A 15804-nucleotide genomic window follows, 5' to 3' on the forward strand; every position below is an offset into this window, starting at 1 on the left:
GAAAGTACAACAGCGAGGGAGGCCTTACTGAGCAAAATGTTGGAGCTGCGGGCTGACAGGTCTCCAGGCCCTGATGGGCTTCATTCTAGGGTCTTCTAAGAAGTGGATAATGAGGTAGTAGCTGCGTTAATTTTCCAAAATTCATCCGTGGATGAGGTTTCCTAACAAGTACAAAAGCCACTTGGCTTTTTCGCCTGCCAGCCAGCCAACCGTCAGGTTGGACAGACAGCGAAAAATGTATTACCTTGTAAATGGCCTTAATAGGCCTTTTAATTGTAGGCAAGCACGATGCCAACTCTGGTGCATACCTGCCAACCAAAATATCACGTGATTGCACATTGACGTCAGAGTGCTCACCCAACATGCATCATTTTACGCTCGAGCGTGTCGGGTGTATGCTAGCTCGCCAAGGTAAATATTTTGCCCAAGGTGTATTAACTTAGCAGGTAGTCTAATCTTAGTAAGTCTTCACTCACTGTGCCTAAATCCCTTCTCATCATCCAGATTCCTTTGACATCTTCGGTCTTGTAGTCTGCATCCAGCATATATTAAAAAAAAACAAGAAAACAACATTAGTCCATTTTTTTCCTGTGAACTCATCACGCACATTGAAAAGTGCGATATGGTGCAGCTTCAGCACAAGTACACTTTGGCAAGAGGTGAGACAATCTCTTGCGGGCGGAGGGGTGAGCAATGGGAGGGGGAGTCGCTCTCTGTTTGGGCTTCAATGCAATCAGGCATCACATTTTTTTGTTTTCTACACTGTCAGCCTCTTCTCAGCTGCAGAACTGCATGTAAACAAAAACCCACAGGGCCATAGAACCATAGAAAACTTATAGCACAGAAGGAGGCCATTCAGCCCATCTTGTCCATGCCAGCCCGAGGACACCCAGGTGCCCCTTCTAATCCCACCTTCCTGCACTCGGCCCATAGCCCTGCAGCTTACAGCACTTTAGGTGCAGATCCAGGTACTTTTTAAAATAGTTTAGAGTTTCTGCCTCTACCACCAACTTGGGCAGTGAATTCCAGACACCCACTAACCTCTGCGTAAAAAAGGTCTTCTTCATGTCCACCCTACACCTTCTGCCACTTATCTTGAATCTATGTCCCCTGGTTCTAGAATTCTCCATCAAGGGAAACAATTTTATCCTGTCCACTCTATCTATTCCCCTCATAATTTTGTACACCTCAATCGAGTCACCTCTCAGCCTTCTTTGTTCCAAGGAAAATAACCCCAACCTATCCAATCTCTCCTCGTAGCTACACTTTTCTAACCCTGGCAACATTCTTGTAAACGTTCCTCTGTACTCTCTCCAGGGCTATTATGTCCTTCCTGTAATGTGGTGACCAGAGCTGCACAATACTCCAGTTGTGGCCTCACCAGTGTTTTATACAATTACAACATTATATCCTTACTTTTATATTCTATACCTCTGCAATGAAGGAGAGCATTCCATATGCCTTCTTTACAACCTTGTCTACTTGAACTGCTGCCTTCATGGACCTGTGTGCTTGTACACCAAGATCTCTCACTTCATCTACCTCTCTTAGTATATTCCCATTTATTTTGTAATCCCTGTAACTATTTGACCTCCCTAAATGTATGACCTCACACTTCTTTATGTTAAAATCCATCTGCCACTTTACCGCCCACTCCACCAACACATCTATATTGTTTTGGAGATTATGGATATCCTCTACACTATCCACCACTCGGACAATCTTTGTGTCATCTGCAAATTTCCCAATCGTGCCCCCCACGTTCACGTCCAAATTGTTAATATATAACACAAACAGCAAGGGTCCCAACACCGAGCACTGTGGAACACCACAACTTTCCACTCGCAAGGGCATCCATCAACCATTACCCTTTGTTTCCTGTTACAAAGCCAACCTTTTATCCAGTTTGCCTGAATCCCATGGGCTTTTACTTTCCTGACCAATCTGCCATGTGGGACCTTGTCAATTGCCTTGCTAAAATCCATGTACACAACATCCACTGCACTACCTTCATCAACCCTTCTTGTCACTTCCTCAAAGAATTCAATCAAATTTGTGAGGCAAGACCTTCCTTTAACAAATCTATGCTGACCATCCCTGACTAGTCCATGCCTTTCCACATGACAGTTAATCCTATCTCTCAGAATTGATTCTACTAATTTGCTCACCACCGATGTAAGACTAACTGGCCTATAATTGTTTGGCATTTCCTAGATAGGTTTAGAATGAATGTATGCACGTAAATGCACAAAGTGCCTTGAGCAAGTCTGGTGAGCTGCAAGCCATGTGAGAATATGAGGCAGCTACAATAATGGAAATGTGGCTTAAAAATGGTAAGGACTGGCGCTTCATATGAAAGGATGCAGTGTTCAGAAAAGATAAGGAAGGAAAAAGGGAGTTACGAATTGCAGCACTGATCAAGGAAGATATTGTAGTGTTAGAAAGAGATGTCCTCGAGGGGGCAAGGACAGAATCCATGTGGTTAAAGCTGAGAAGTAAAGTATGATCACGCTGCTAGGGATATTTTACAGGTCTCAAAATAGCAGAGAGAGAGAGAGAAAGGTAAGAGAAAATTGCAGGGAAATAACAGAGAAGTTATGCTGAACATTTATAAAGCTTCGGTTAGGCCACAACCAGAATATTGCATCCATTTCTGGTCACCATACTTTAGGAAAGATGAGAGTGTCCTTGAGAGGGTGCAGAGGAGATTAACCAGAATGGATCCAGGTATGGGAGACTTCAGCGACAAGGTTAGGGGTTGTTCTCCTTGGAACAAAGTTGATTGAGGGGAGATATAATAGAGGTGTAGAAGATTATTACAGGTTTGGATACAGGAGACAAAGAAAAACTGTTACCATTAGCTTATGGTACAAATACTAAGTGACACAGTTTAAGGTTTTGGGAATGAGATGCAGAGGGCATGTGAGTAAGAACCTTTTTTACACAGCAAGTGGTAATGTCCCGGAACGCTCTGCCCACAAGGGTGGTGGAAGCAGAGGAAATTAATGATTTCAAAAGCAAACTGGATAGGCACTTGAGGGAAGTAACATGCAGGACAATGGGAAGAGCCAGGGAATGGGGCAGATGGATTTGCTCCAGAGAAAGCATGGATTTGATGGGCCAAATGGCCTCCTCCTGTGCAGTAAATGACTCAAGCTCTATAAATGGTTCTGGAAATGTCGAGCTTGACTCCCTGAAACTACTCACATTTTGCTCTTTTAAACAAAGTCCAATGAAGTAGAGTGATGGGTTAAGATAACAGATTTTAAACTACAAAGTTGAAAGCTCCATTTCTCAGTTAAAATGTGCATATCTGAATGTGGCGTTTAGCGCTACAGACTGTACAGACCCTGAGTTCAAGTCCCCTTCTGTACTTTTTTAAAAAATTCATTTATGGGATGTGGGCTTTGCTGGCTAGGCCAGCATTTATTGCCCATCCTTAGTGCCCTTGTTCAGAAGGCATTTTTAAGAGTCAACCACATTGCTGTGGGTCTGGAGATGCCTGGAGGCCAGACAGGTGAGGATGGCAGATTTCCTTCCCTAAAGGACCATTAGTCAACCAGATGGGTTTTCATGACAGTCAAATCAAAATCTGCCAAAGCAGCAGTAGATATCTTCAAACTGGTACACTGGGCCATGGACAGAAACATGGTCAAGCAGGGATCTCCTCCCGATTGCTATTTTTAAAAATTAATTCACCGGATGTGGGTGTCGCTGGCTAGGCCAGCATTTATTGCCCATCCTTAATTGCCCTTGTTCAGATGGCATTTAAGAGTCAACCACATTGCTGTGGGTCTGGAGAAAACAGTGTTGATGACCCCTTCCATCACTTCACTGATGACCAAGAGTAGACTGATGGGGCGGTAATTGGTCGGGTTGGATTTGTCCTGCTTTTTGTGTACAGGACATACCTGAGCAGTTTTCCAATTGCCGGGTAGATGCCGGTGTTGTAGCTGTACTGGAACAGCTTGGTCAGGGGCGCAACAAGTCCTGGAGCACAAGCCTTCAGTACTATTGCCGGAATGTTGTCAGGGCCCATAGCCTTTGCAGTATCCAGTGCCTTCAGCCATTTCTTGATATCATGTGGAGTGAATTGAATTGACTGAAGACTGGCATCTGTGATGCTGGAGACCTCCAGGGGAGGCCAAGATGGATCATCCACTCGGCACTTCTGCTGAAGATTGTTACAAATGCTTCAGCCTTATCTAAAGCACATACATACAGCACATATCTGGCTGTATAGCTAGCTGGAGAAAGCATTTAAATATATGTTGTGACCCATGGAGTAGGGGAACTAGAGACAGACAGTACACTCCTTGCATCTCGGTCATAACACTCTGCCAAGAGCTGTGAACCTCTTGTGAATCCTCCCATGAAAGAAATGAGATGATTTAACTCCAACTGAACAAGCACATGTGCTGAACAACTTCTTGGTCTGTATAGCTCAATAACACAGAGATAACCTAAGAATAGGTTTAACTTTTGAGATAACAATAAATGGTTTGAGCTGTTTGGCAATGATCAGGTAGAAAGGTCCCAGGTTTGTTGGGTCAGCTGATCTCACACGTGACAGCAACTGGGTTCGACAAATGGCTTCCGAGTCCCTCGGATAGAAAGGGAAAACAATCAGCAACGGATTGTGCTCCCGATGCTCATCCAGTAAACCTTACTGGAAGTCCATGCGTGGACTTGGGGTTGAAGATGGGATCAGGCTTCTCTGTGATGCTCCAGCAACAGAAAAGCTTGACGACACTCCAAAATTAAGATTGTACAGAAAAAACGGTCACTTAGGTTAGATAATGTAGGCCACCTGAAATCTGAAAACCGCAGCTTGGCAACAGTCAAGTCGAAGCTTGCAGGAATGGAGGAAGCTCAGGGAGGGGAGCAGCATTGTGGTCATGTAAAGGAAGGAAATGATTACAGAAATTGGTGATTTAGAAGATTGGCTCAAATAATACAAATTCCACAACACACAAGAAATTAGAGCACTCAAACATGTTGCTCACCAGAATGGCCAGTCATCTTCGACAGCTGTATAGGAGCTTGCAGCAGCACATTTGATTTTGAGGAGTTGGATGTATTGCTGCCAAGTAAAAGCAAAGAGTTACATTAGCTGTGAGTCTGGGTGGCACTAACGGTAGATGTAATACGCTTCTGGCCTGAACTGTTCATACACAAGCATGTAGAATTTCTTAAATAATTACACAATGAATCATAATGTTTAGACAGAATCATAAACGTAAGAATTCAACAAAGTTTCAATGTTGCACACAGCAGCTCCTTTTATGAGTGAGGCCCATTTGTCGCGAATTGCCTCTTCACCCATAACAAAATCCATGAGCTTCTAAGGCTTTCATTCATAATCTCTCTGGTCATGAGGTCAAACTGGGGTCACGGCACTCTGTTCAGAAAGGAAAATAAAGTGGCGTTACTGAGACAAACGGATTAGTGTGACTTTACCTCGAGGTGGTGGTAATATCACTGGACCAGTAATCCAGAGGCCCAGGCTAATGTTCTGGGGACACCGGTTTAAATCCCATCATGGCAGCTGGTTGAATTTAAATTCAATTAATAAATCTGGAATTGAAAGCTAGTCTCAGTTTCATGGTCACCATGACTCATCATTGATTCCTGTAAAAACCGATCTGGTTCACTAACGTCCTTTAGCGAAGAGAATCTGCCATCCTGACCCAATCTGGCCTACATGTGACTCCAGACCCACGACAACGTGGGTGACTTTAAACAGCCCTCTGAAATGACTGAGCACGCCACTCAGTTCAAGAGCAAATTAGGGGTGAGCAACAAATTCTGGCCCTGCCAGTGATGCCCACATCCTATGAAAGGAAGAAAAAACCCTCAAGTTTACTGTTTGCCAAACTGAAGCCAGCCTGTTCAGCTTTGCAAACATTGACACACCTCAGGTGTTGGCTCCAGGTTCTTTCTGGCTGCCACCTCACAGTTACATATAATTGCATACTTTTTTTTCCTTCATGGGATGTGGGTGTCAATGGCTAGGCCAGCATTTTTTGCCCTTGAGAATGTACTGCATATGAACAGGTCACTCTGTGCACTGGTGTTTGTCCTCCACAAAAGTCTCCTCCCATTCTACCTATCTGTTCTCCCTGTCACCTTTTCCCTCACATGTGCATCAAGCCTCCCCATCAATGCATCAATTTTCTGTGCTTGAACCAATCCCTGTAGCAACAATTTCCACAATCTCATCACTATTTCATCTGCACTGGAGTGCTGCTTTGGTCTGCATTAGAGTGCATCAGTTGGAGTTTGGTGAGAGAGAGACTTTTAAGGATTAATTTCTATCTAAAGTCTAATTGTTCTTTAATTTAGCAACTAAAAGTTGCTCTTTGGATTGGAGGTGAGTTTTAGTCCAGCTTTAAAACAGGGGTTATAAATTCTTTCGAGTTATCAACAGTCACAGATTGCAACTCTTTTGAGTACAATCACAGTTCTTGGTTTCCAGGAGTGGGACATGAACCCACAACCTTCTGATTCAAAGGCGAGGGTGCTATGGACTGAGCCACAGCTGACACCTCAAAACAGGGGTTATACTCTTTCGAGTTATCAACAGTCACAGATTGCAACTCTTTTGAGTACAATCACAGTTCTTGGTTTCCAGGAGTGGGACATGAACCCACAACCTTCTGATTCAAAGGCGAGGGTGCTATGGACTGAGCCACAGCTGACACCTCAAAACAAGGGTTATACTCTTTCGAGTTATCAACAGTCACAGATTGCAACTCTTTGAGTACAATCACAGTTCTTGGTTTCCGGGAGTGGGACATGAACCCACAACCCTCTGATTCAAAGGCGAGGGTGCTATGAACTGAGCCACAGCTGACACCTCAAAACAGGGGTTATACAGGCTCTGCTTGCAACTGCTAGTTAATTAGATAACTGGCTTAAACAGGTTTTCAGAGGCTAGGTTCAGACAGCATAAAAGCAAACCATCTACAGTGCTGCTTTGGGCTGCATTAGAGTGCTTCAATTGGAGTTTAGTGAAGAGGGATCCTTTCATTTTCTACCTTTCCTCAGTAAGAAGAACAGCGGCCACTGTAAATAGGACCTGGTAATTATTTCTTCTGTCCTTAATATTCTCTAAAATAGATGAAGTAAAAGTAAAGGGAGCAATTTAAGGGTAAGTCATGGCAGGGCAGCTCGGCCAAGTGGAACGATCCTCCTCTACGATGTGGGAAGTCAGGGACACTTCCAATGTCTAGGATGACAATGTGTTCACCAAGTGTCTCCAGCTGCAGTTCCTTGAAATACACATTTCAGAGCTGGAGCTGCAGCTACTGTGGAGCATCTGCAGGATGAGATTTTCATGGATAGCACATACAGTGAGGTGGTCACACCACAGATAAAGAATACACGGGCAGAAAGGGAATGGGTGACTGCCAGACATAGTAAAAACACTAGGCAGGTAGTGCAGGAGTCCCCTGGGTCCCTCTCCCCCTCCAACATATTTTCCATTTTGAATACTGCTGGGGGAGATGGTTTCTCGGGGGAATGTAACAAGGGCCAAGTCTGTGGCACCCTGAATGGCTCAGCTGCACAGAGTGGGGGGAGAAAGAAGAGCGGGAGAGCAATAGTGATAGGGGATTCTATGTAAGGGGAACAGATAGGCATTTCTGCGGCTGCAGATGTGACACCAGGATGGTATGTTGCCTCCCTGGTGCCAGGGTCAAGGATGTCACTGAGTGGTTGCAGGACATTCTGAAGGGGCAGGGTGAACAGCCAGAGGTTGTGGTCCATATCGGTACCAATGACATAGGTAAAGAGGGAGATGAGGTCCTGAAGGCAGAATCTAGGAAGCAAGAAAATAAATTAAAAAGCAGGACCTCAAAGGTAGCAATCTCAGGATTACTCCCAGTGCCATGTGCTAGCGAGATCATGAATAGGAGAATAGACCAGATGAATGCGTGGCAGGAGAGATGGTGTAGGAGGGAGGGGTTTAGATTCCTGAGGCATTGGGACTGATTCTGGGGAAGATGGGACCTGCACAAGCTGGGCAGGTTGCACCCCAGCAGGACCAGGACCAATATCGTTACAGGGGTATTTGCTAGTACTATGGGGGAGGGTTTAAACTAGATTGGCAGTGGGGTGGGAACCTGAGCAGAGAGGTACAAGAGAGGGAACCAAAGATAGGAATGAAAGACAGAAAAATAAAAAGCAAAAGTGGAAGGCAGAGGAAACAAGGGCTAGCAGCAAATAGGGCCATAGTACAAAGAAAATGTGTAAAAATGTTAAAAAGAAAAGTTGAAAGGCACTGTATCTGAATGCACGGAGCATTCACAATATGATAGATGAATTAACAGCGCAAATAGATGTAAACGGGTACGATATAATTGTGATTATGGAGACATGGCTGCAGGGTGACCGAGGCTGGGAACTGAATATCCACAGGTACTCAATATTTAGGACGGACAGGCAAAAAAGAAAAGGAGCTGGAGTGGCATTGTTAGTTAAGGATGATAGTGATAGTGAGAGAGGATATTTACTCAGAAAATCTCAATGTAGATTCAGTCTGGGTGGAGCTAAGAAGCAACAAGGGGCAGAAAACATTAGTGGGAGTTGTCTATAGGCCTCCAAACAGTAGTGATAAGGTAGGGGACAGCATATAACAGGAAATTAGAGATGCATGTAACAAGGGTGCTACAGTAATCACGGGTGATTTTAATCTACATATAGACTGGGAAATCCAAATTGGCAATAACACTGTGGCAGATGAATTCCTAGAGTGTGCACAAAATGTTTTTTTTAGACCAGTATGTTGAGGAACCGACTAGGGGACAGGCTATCCTAGATTTGGTATTGTGCAATGAAAAGGGGTTAATTAATAATCTTGTTGTGCTGGGTCTTTTAAGGAACAGTGACCCGAACATGACAGAATTCTTCATTAGGATGCAAAGTGAAGTCGTCCAGTCTGAAACTAGGGTCCTAAATCTTAAAGGAAACTACGAAGGTATGAGGCATGAGTTGGCTACGATAGATTGGGGAACTTCATTAAAAGGCATGATGGTGGATAGGCAATGGCTAATATTTAAGGAACAAATGTACATATTGCAACGGTTATACATTCCTCTCTGGCACAAAAACACAATCGGAAAAGTGGTTCAACCATCGAGCTAACAATAGTATTAGATCCAAAGAGGAGCCATATAAAGCTGCTAGAAAAAGTAGCCAACCTGAGGATTGGGAGCAGTTTAGGGTTCAGCAAAGGAGCACCAAGAGACTGATTGAGAGGAAAAATAGAGCATAAGAGTAAACTTGCAAGGAATATAAAAGACTATAAAAGCTTTTATAAGTATGTAAAAAGAAAAAGATTAGTGAAGACAAATGTAGACCCCTTATAGTCCAAAACAGGAGAATTTCTAATATAGGAGAAGAAAATGGCAGAGCAATTAAACAACTACTTTAGTTCTGTCTTCACAGAGGAAGATACAAATAACATCCCAGAAACACTAGGGAAGCGAGGGTCTAGTGAGAAGGAGGAATTGAAGGAAATTAGTAATACTAGGACAGTAGTTCTGAAGAAATTAATGGGACTGAAGCGGATAAATTGCCAGGGCTCGATAATCTACAGTCCAGGGTACTAAGAGGTGGCCATGGAAATAGTGGATGTGTTAGTTATCATCTTCCAAAATTCTGTAGATTCTGGAACAGTCCCAGCAGATTGGAGGGAGGCAAATGTAACCCCACTGTTTAAAAAAGGGAGAAAACAGCAAATTACAGATCGGTTAGCCTGACATCAGTAGTAGAGAAAATGCTAGAGTCAATTATAAAGGATGTGATAACAGAACACGTAGAAAATATCAATGGGATTAGACAAAGTCAGCAAGGATTTATGAAAGGGAAATCATGTTTGACGAAACTACTGGAGTTTTTTTGAGGACACAACCAGCAGAATACATAAGGGAGAACCAGCAGATATGATGTATTTGGGTTTTCAGAAGCTTTTGATAAAGTCCCACATAAGAGGCTAGTGTGTAAAATTAAAGCACATGGGATTGGGGGTAATATATTGGCATGGATTGAGAACTGGTTAGCAGACAGGAAACAGAGTAGGAATAAATGGGTCTTTTTCGGAGTGGCAGCCAGTGACTAGTCGGGTACCGCAGGGATCAGTGCTTGGACCCCAGCTATTCAGAATATATATCAATGGTTTGGATGAGGGAACCAAATGTAATATTTCCAAGTTTGCTGACGACACAAAAATTGATGGGAATATGAGCAATGAGAAGGGTGTTAAGAGGCTTTAAGGTGATTTAGACAGGTTGAGTGAGTGGGCAAATACATGGCTGATGCAGTATAACGTGGATAAGTGTGAAGTATCCACTTTGGTAGGGAAAACAGAATGGCAGTCTATTTAAATGGCCCCAAGTACTGATGCCTGCAGTACTCCACTAGTCACAGCCTGCCAACATAAGAAAGACCCGTTTATTCCTACTCTCTTTTCTGCCTGTTAACCAATCCTTAATCCATGGCAATATATTACCGCCTATCTCATGTCCTTTAATTTTGCTAACCAACATCCTGTTTACTTTATCAAAAGCCTTCTGAAAATCCAAAGAAAGTACATCCACCGACTTCCCTTTATCAATTGTTAGTAACATCCTCAAAAAAACTCCAACTGGTTCATTATACATAATTTCCCATTCATAAATCCATGTTGACTACGCCCAATCAGATCATTGTTATCCAAGTGTCCATTTATCACATCCTTTAGAATAGATTCTAGCATTTTCCCTACTACTGATGTCAGGCTAACAGGTCCGTAGTTCCCTGTTTTCTCTCTCCTTCCCTTCTTAAATAGTGGGGTGATATTTGCTGCCTTCCAATCTGCAGGAACCATTCCAGAATCGTTAGAATTTTGGAAGATGATCACCAAAGCATCCACTATCGCCATAGTTAGCTCTTTCGACAGTCTGGGATGTAGTATATCAGGTCCTGGGGACTTATCAACCTTCAGTCCCATTAATTTTTCCAATACGACCTTCTTACGAATAGCCATTCTCCCTAGTCCCTTGGATCTCTAATTCTGGGAGCTTACTTGCATCTTCCTCAGTTAAGACAGACACGAAGTAATCATTTAGCTTCTCTGCCATTTCCCTATTTCCCCATTATGAATTTTCCTGACTCTGCCTGTAATGGACCCACATTTATCTTAGCCAAACTTTTCCTTTTTGTACCTATAGCAACTTTTACAGTCCGCTTTTGTTTCTTGCTAGTGTACATCCATATTCTATTCTCCCTTTCTTTCAGTTTTTTGATCCTCCTTTGCTGTATTTTAAAATGCTCCCAATCCTCAGGTTTATTACTATTTCTGGCAATTTTATATGCTTTTTCTTTTACTCTTATACAATCCTTAACTTCCTTTGTTAGCCACGGCTGACTGACATTTTTGGTGTTTTTCTGCCTTGAAGGAATGTATAGTTGCTGTAAACTATATAATAATTGTTTAAAGGCTATCCATTGCCTGTGTACTGTCATACCTTTTACTGTATTTTCCCAATCCACCTCAGCCAATTTGTCCCTCACATCTTCATAATTTCCTTTGTTCAAATTTAACATCGGGCTTCAGATTGAATTACCTCACTTTCAAACATAATGTAAAATTCTACTATATTATGGTCACTCATCCATAAAGGTTGCTTGACAACAATATTATTAATTAGCCCTTTTTCATTACATAATACTAGATCCAAAAGAGTCTGTTTCTCAACATACTGCTCTAGAAAGCCACCCCTAACACACTTGAGAAGCTTATCCTCCACAGCATTAGTGCATTTTAGGTTTATTCAGTCTATATGCAGATTGATGTCACCCATGTTCACTGTATTACCCATGCTACATGTTTCTCTAATCGCCTGATTAATACCATGCCCCACACGACCACTACTATTTGGTGGCCTATAAACAACTCCTACTAATGTTTGTTGTGCCTTGCTATTTCTTAGCTCCACCCAAGCAGATTCTACTTTTTGTTCTTCCGATCAGAGATCCTCCCTTACTAAGGTACTGATCCCATCTGTTATGAGCACAACACCACCTCCTTTTCCTTTTTATTTGTCCTTCCTAAATGTCAAATATCCTTGAATATTCAGTTCCCAGTCTTGGTCACCCTGCAGCCATGTGCCCGTAATGGCAATTAGATCATACTAAGAGAAAGATCCTCTTTCTGCCTTTAAATCATAACCTTGTTGCGAAGCATTCAATGCCCTTAACTTTGTCTTTTTGACATTATTCCACATTCTAAGCTTAGTTGATGCTTGCCTGCCTTCTAATTTCACTTGTTACTTTTCTACTTCCTGTTACCAGCTTTACTTTCTTCCAATTTGAACTACCTCTCAGGTTTCCATTCCCTGACAAGTGAGTTTAAACCCTCTGCAACAGCACTACTGAATCTCCCTGTAAGGACGTTAGTCCTGTTCCTGTTAAGGTGCAACCCATCCAGGTTCCATTTGTGCCAGAACTAGTCCCAATACCTCAGAAATCTGATGCCCTCCCTCCTGCACCAATTCTCCAGCCACGTGTTCAATCGATCAATCCTCCTATTCCTATGCTCACTAGCACGTGGCACTCGGAGTAATCCTGAGGTTATTGCCATTGAGGTCCTGCTTTTTAATTTCCTTCCTAACTCTTTAAAGTCTGCTTTCAGGACTTCATCCCTCTTCCTACTTTTGTTGTTGGTACTAATGGGGACCATGACCTCTGGCTGTTCACTCTCCCCCAGGAGAATGTACTGCAGCCGCTCTGTGACATCCTTGACCCTGGCACCACAGAGGCAACACACCATCCTGGACTAATGTTTAGGACCACAGAAACGCCTGTCTGATTGCCTGACTACGGAATCCCCTATCACTGTTCTCTTCCACTCTTCTTCCTCCCCTCCTGTGCAGCTGAGCCATCCGTGGTGCCACAGACCTGGCTCCAGCTGCACTCACCTGAGGAACCATCGGCCTCACCAGTATCCAAAATGGAAACCCGATTAGCAAGCAAGAGAGACTCAGGGGACTCATGCACTACCTGCCTGGTTCTCTTAAGATTGCCTGGCGGTCACCCATTCCCTCTGCCTGCTGTGTGACCACCTCCCTAAACATGCTATCCACATAGTTCTCTGTCTTGCAGATGCACAACTGTGACCTGCCATACCATAACTTACAAAAATATTTATGACAATTAGAATAAGTAGAATAACTTACCAGTTACTCACCAATCAAGCTTCTCCCTCTGTACCAAAGAAAGAGCCAACTACTGGAGGCTAAAAAAAGGAAGAGGAAGCACCACCCTCACTGAACTCTCACTTTACACTCTATGCACCCAAAGCAGCATACTCAGTGTGGACCAAAACAGCACTGAGGAAGGCCTCCATGAAAAGCGACTAATTTAAGCTAGCTACCTAATTAACTAGCTGCAGCTGCTCTCAGGGAGTTTGAATACCCTTGTTTTAAGGCTGGAATAAAATTGAGTAGTTTTTAGTTAGTTGTTAAATTAAAGAAAAAAAAATAGACTTTATGTAGAAATTAGCCATTAAAACACTCTCACTCACCAATTTTCAGTGACACACCATGCCCACTGAGCAAGGCACAAGCATGGCATGTCTGCATTGCTTTGTGTGCTGCTGGAGTAGATGGCTTTGCCCTGCTATATCTGACACAGGTTTTGACAGTGGGTGTTTGAAAAGCGTTCCATTTCCAACCACTTTCTTCTTGCTGACAAAACATTCATAACCCAAAAAGTTTGAATGAAAATATTTACTCACAGTTTAAGGGTGTTAAACATTTTTTGACAAATCTCTCGTACGTCATCTTCATTTTTCGAGACTGACACCTCTTGGAGAACGTCACCAATTGCTTCAAAAATCTCATCAACGGATTCAAAATCAGCAGCGCTGCTGTCTAACACACCTGAGAAAGACAACACCTCATTCTTAGTAAGCGTTTTAATATACAGTCACAAAGCTAAGCAAAGTAGGTACTCGCGCACACAACAAATTGTACACCACACAATAAAATTTGACCAGCTGAGGCACCAAAGATGACGACAATTTATCAGCACTGTCAGTTGAATTTCAGTGAGGTATAGTGCTGGGTGTATGGAATTCTCATACATTCTCCATTTGAACCGTGGACCAAGCAGCACAATTAGATATTGTTCTTTCAAACTTACATTGTGCTCAAGTGTGTACTTTGTGCCATAACAACGTGAAAGCAAAATACTGCGGATGCTAGAAATCTGAACTAAAAACTGAAAATACTGGAAAAACTCAGCAGGTCTAGCAGCATCCATGAAGAGAAACAGAGTTTAACATTTTGAGTCCGTATGACTCTTCTTCAGAGCTAGAGAAGTAGAAATGTGATGGATTTTATACTGGTTAAGAGTGGGTGGAGCAGGTGGTGCAAGATAGGGGGTCAAGGATAGGTGGGAGCTAAGGAGAGAATGACAATGATGTCATGGACACAAGGCAAAGGTAATGTTAATGGTAGTGATAAAGACTAAAGAAGGTGCTGATAGTGGCATAAAGGTAAGATAGCAGAATGTTAATAGCAGAACAAGGGTCAACGCTCTGAAAGCACAACATAGAAACCAGTGACAGATAGCCCTGTGGGGGTGATAAAAACAGAAAATGCTGGAAAAACTCAGCAGGTCTGACAGCATTTGTGGAGAGAGAAACAGAATTAAACTGTTTCTCTCTCCACAGATGCTGTCAGACCTGAGTTTCTCCAGTGTTTTCTGTTTTTATTTCAGATTGCCAGCATCCGCAGTACCTGTGGGAGTTTAGGGTAAAAGGGGAATAAATTTAAAAAAAAATTATTAAATTTTCACATGGATTAAAAAAGGCGTGAAGATAGAGAAGAGAGTTCATGGTCTTCAGTTGTTGAAGTCAATGTTTAGTCCAGAAGGCTGTGAAGTGCCTAACTGGAAGATGAGGGCTGTTGCTCCTGTTTGTCTTGGGCTTCACTGGAACATTGTCGCAGGCCGAGGATTGACATGTGGGCATGAAAGCAAGATGGTGTGTCGAAATGGCAGGCAGGAAGGTCCTGGTCATGCTTTCGGACTGAACAAAGGTGTTCCGCAAAGTGGTCACCGAGTCTGCGTTAAGTCTCCCCAATGTAGAGCTGACCGCATTAGGAGCAGCGAATTCAGTAGACCAAATTGAAGGTCTAAGTAAAGGAATGTTTGGGCCCTTGGACGGTGAGAGGAAAGAGATAAAAGGGGCAGGTGTTGCGCCTTCTGCGATTGCGTGGGAAGGGGATGAGGAGTTGGGGGTGATGGAGGAGTGGACCAGGGTGTCATGGAGGGAACGGAATGCTGATGGGGGCGTGGTGGGGGGAAGTGAGGGAAAGATGTGTTTGGTGGTGGAATCCGACTAGAGTTGGTGGAAATGGCGGTGACTAATTCTTTGAATGCAGAGGCTGATGGGATGAAAAGTGAGGACAAGGGCGACCCTTTTATGGTTCTGGGGTGGAGGGATGTGGGTGAGGACAGAGGTGCAGGAGATGGGTCAGGCACGATTGAGGGACATGTAAACCACAGTGGAGGGGAGGGAAGCCTCGGTTAAGGAAAATGGAAGACATGTCAGAAGTGCCGTTTTGGAAGGTGGCATCATCTGGTGGTGGAGGCGGAGGAACTGAGAGAATGGGATGGAGTCCTTACAGGAAGCAGGATGTGAGGAGCTCTAGTCAAGGTATCTGTGCAAGTCAGTGAACTTATAATGAATATTGGTAGACAGTCTATCACCAGAAATGGATACAGAGGTCAAGGCGGGGAAGGGAAGCGTCGGAG

At 43.3% G+C, this 15804-nt stretch overlaps 1 protein-coding gene across 2 annotated transcripts in view; it reads right to left on the reverse strand.

The window, feature by feature from the left end:
- Positions 1–15804, reverse strand: part of abcf3 (ATP-binding cassette, sub-family F (GCN20), member 3) — a 144413-nt gene that overhangs the window by 108318 nt on the left and 20291 nt on the right. For both annotated transcript variants that reach the window (XM_078564404.1, XM_078564405.1), the window contains 3 exons: positions 13781–13925; positions 5007–5083; positions 477–532 (listed from right to left, as the gene is read on the reverse strand). In XM_078564404.1, coding sequence (XP_078420530.1) covers positions 477–532; positions 5007–5083; positions 13781–13925 — 278 coding nt within the window. The remainder of the gene's footprint in view (positions 1–476; positions 533–5006; positions 5084–13780; positions 13926–15804) is intronic.

The sequence above is a fragment of the Cetorhinus maximus genome, chromosome 19 (genome assembly GCF_964194155.1).
Source record: "Cetorhinus maximus chromosome 19, sCetMax3.hap1.1, whole genome shotgun sequence".
Classification (NCBI taxonomy): Eukaryota; Metazoa; Chordata; class Chondrichthyes; order Lamniformes; family Cetorhinidae; genus Cetorhinus; species Cetorhinus maximus.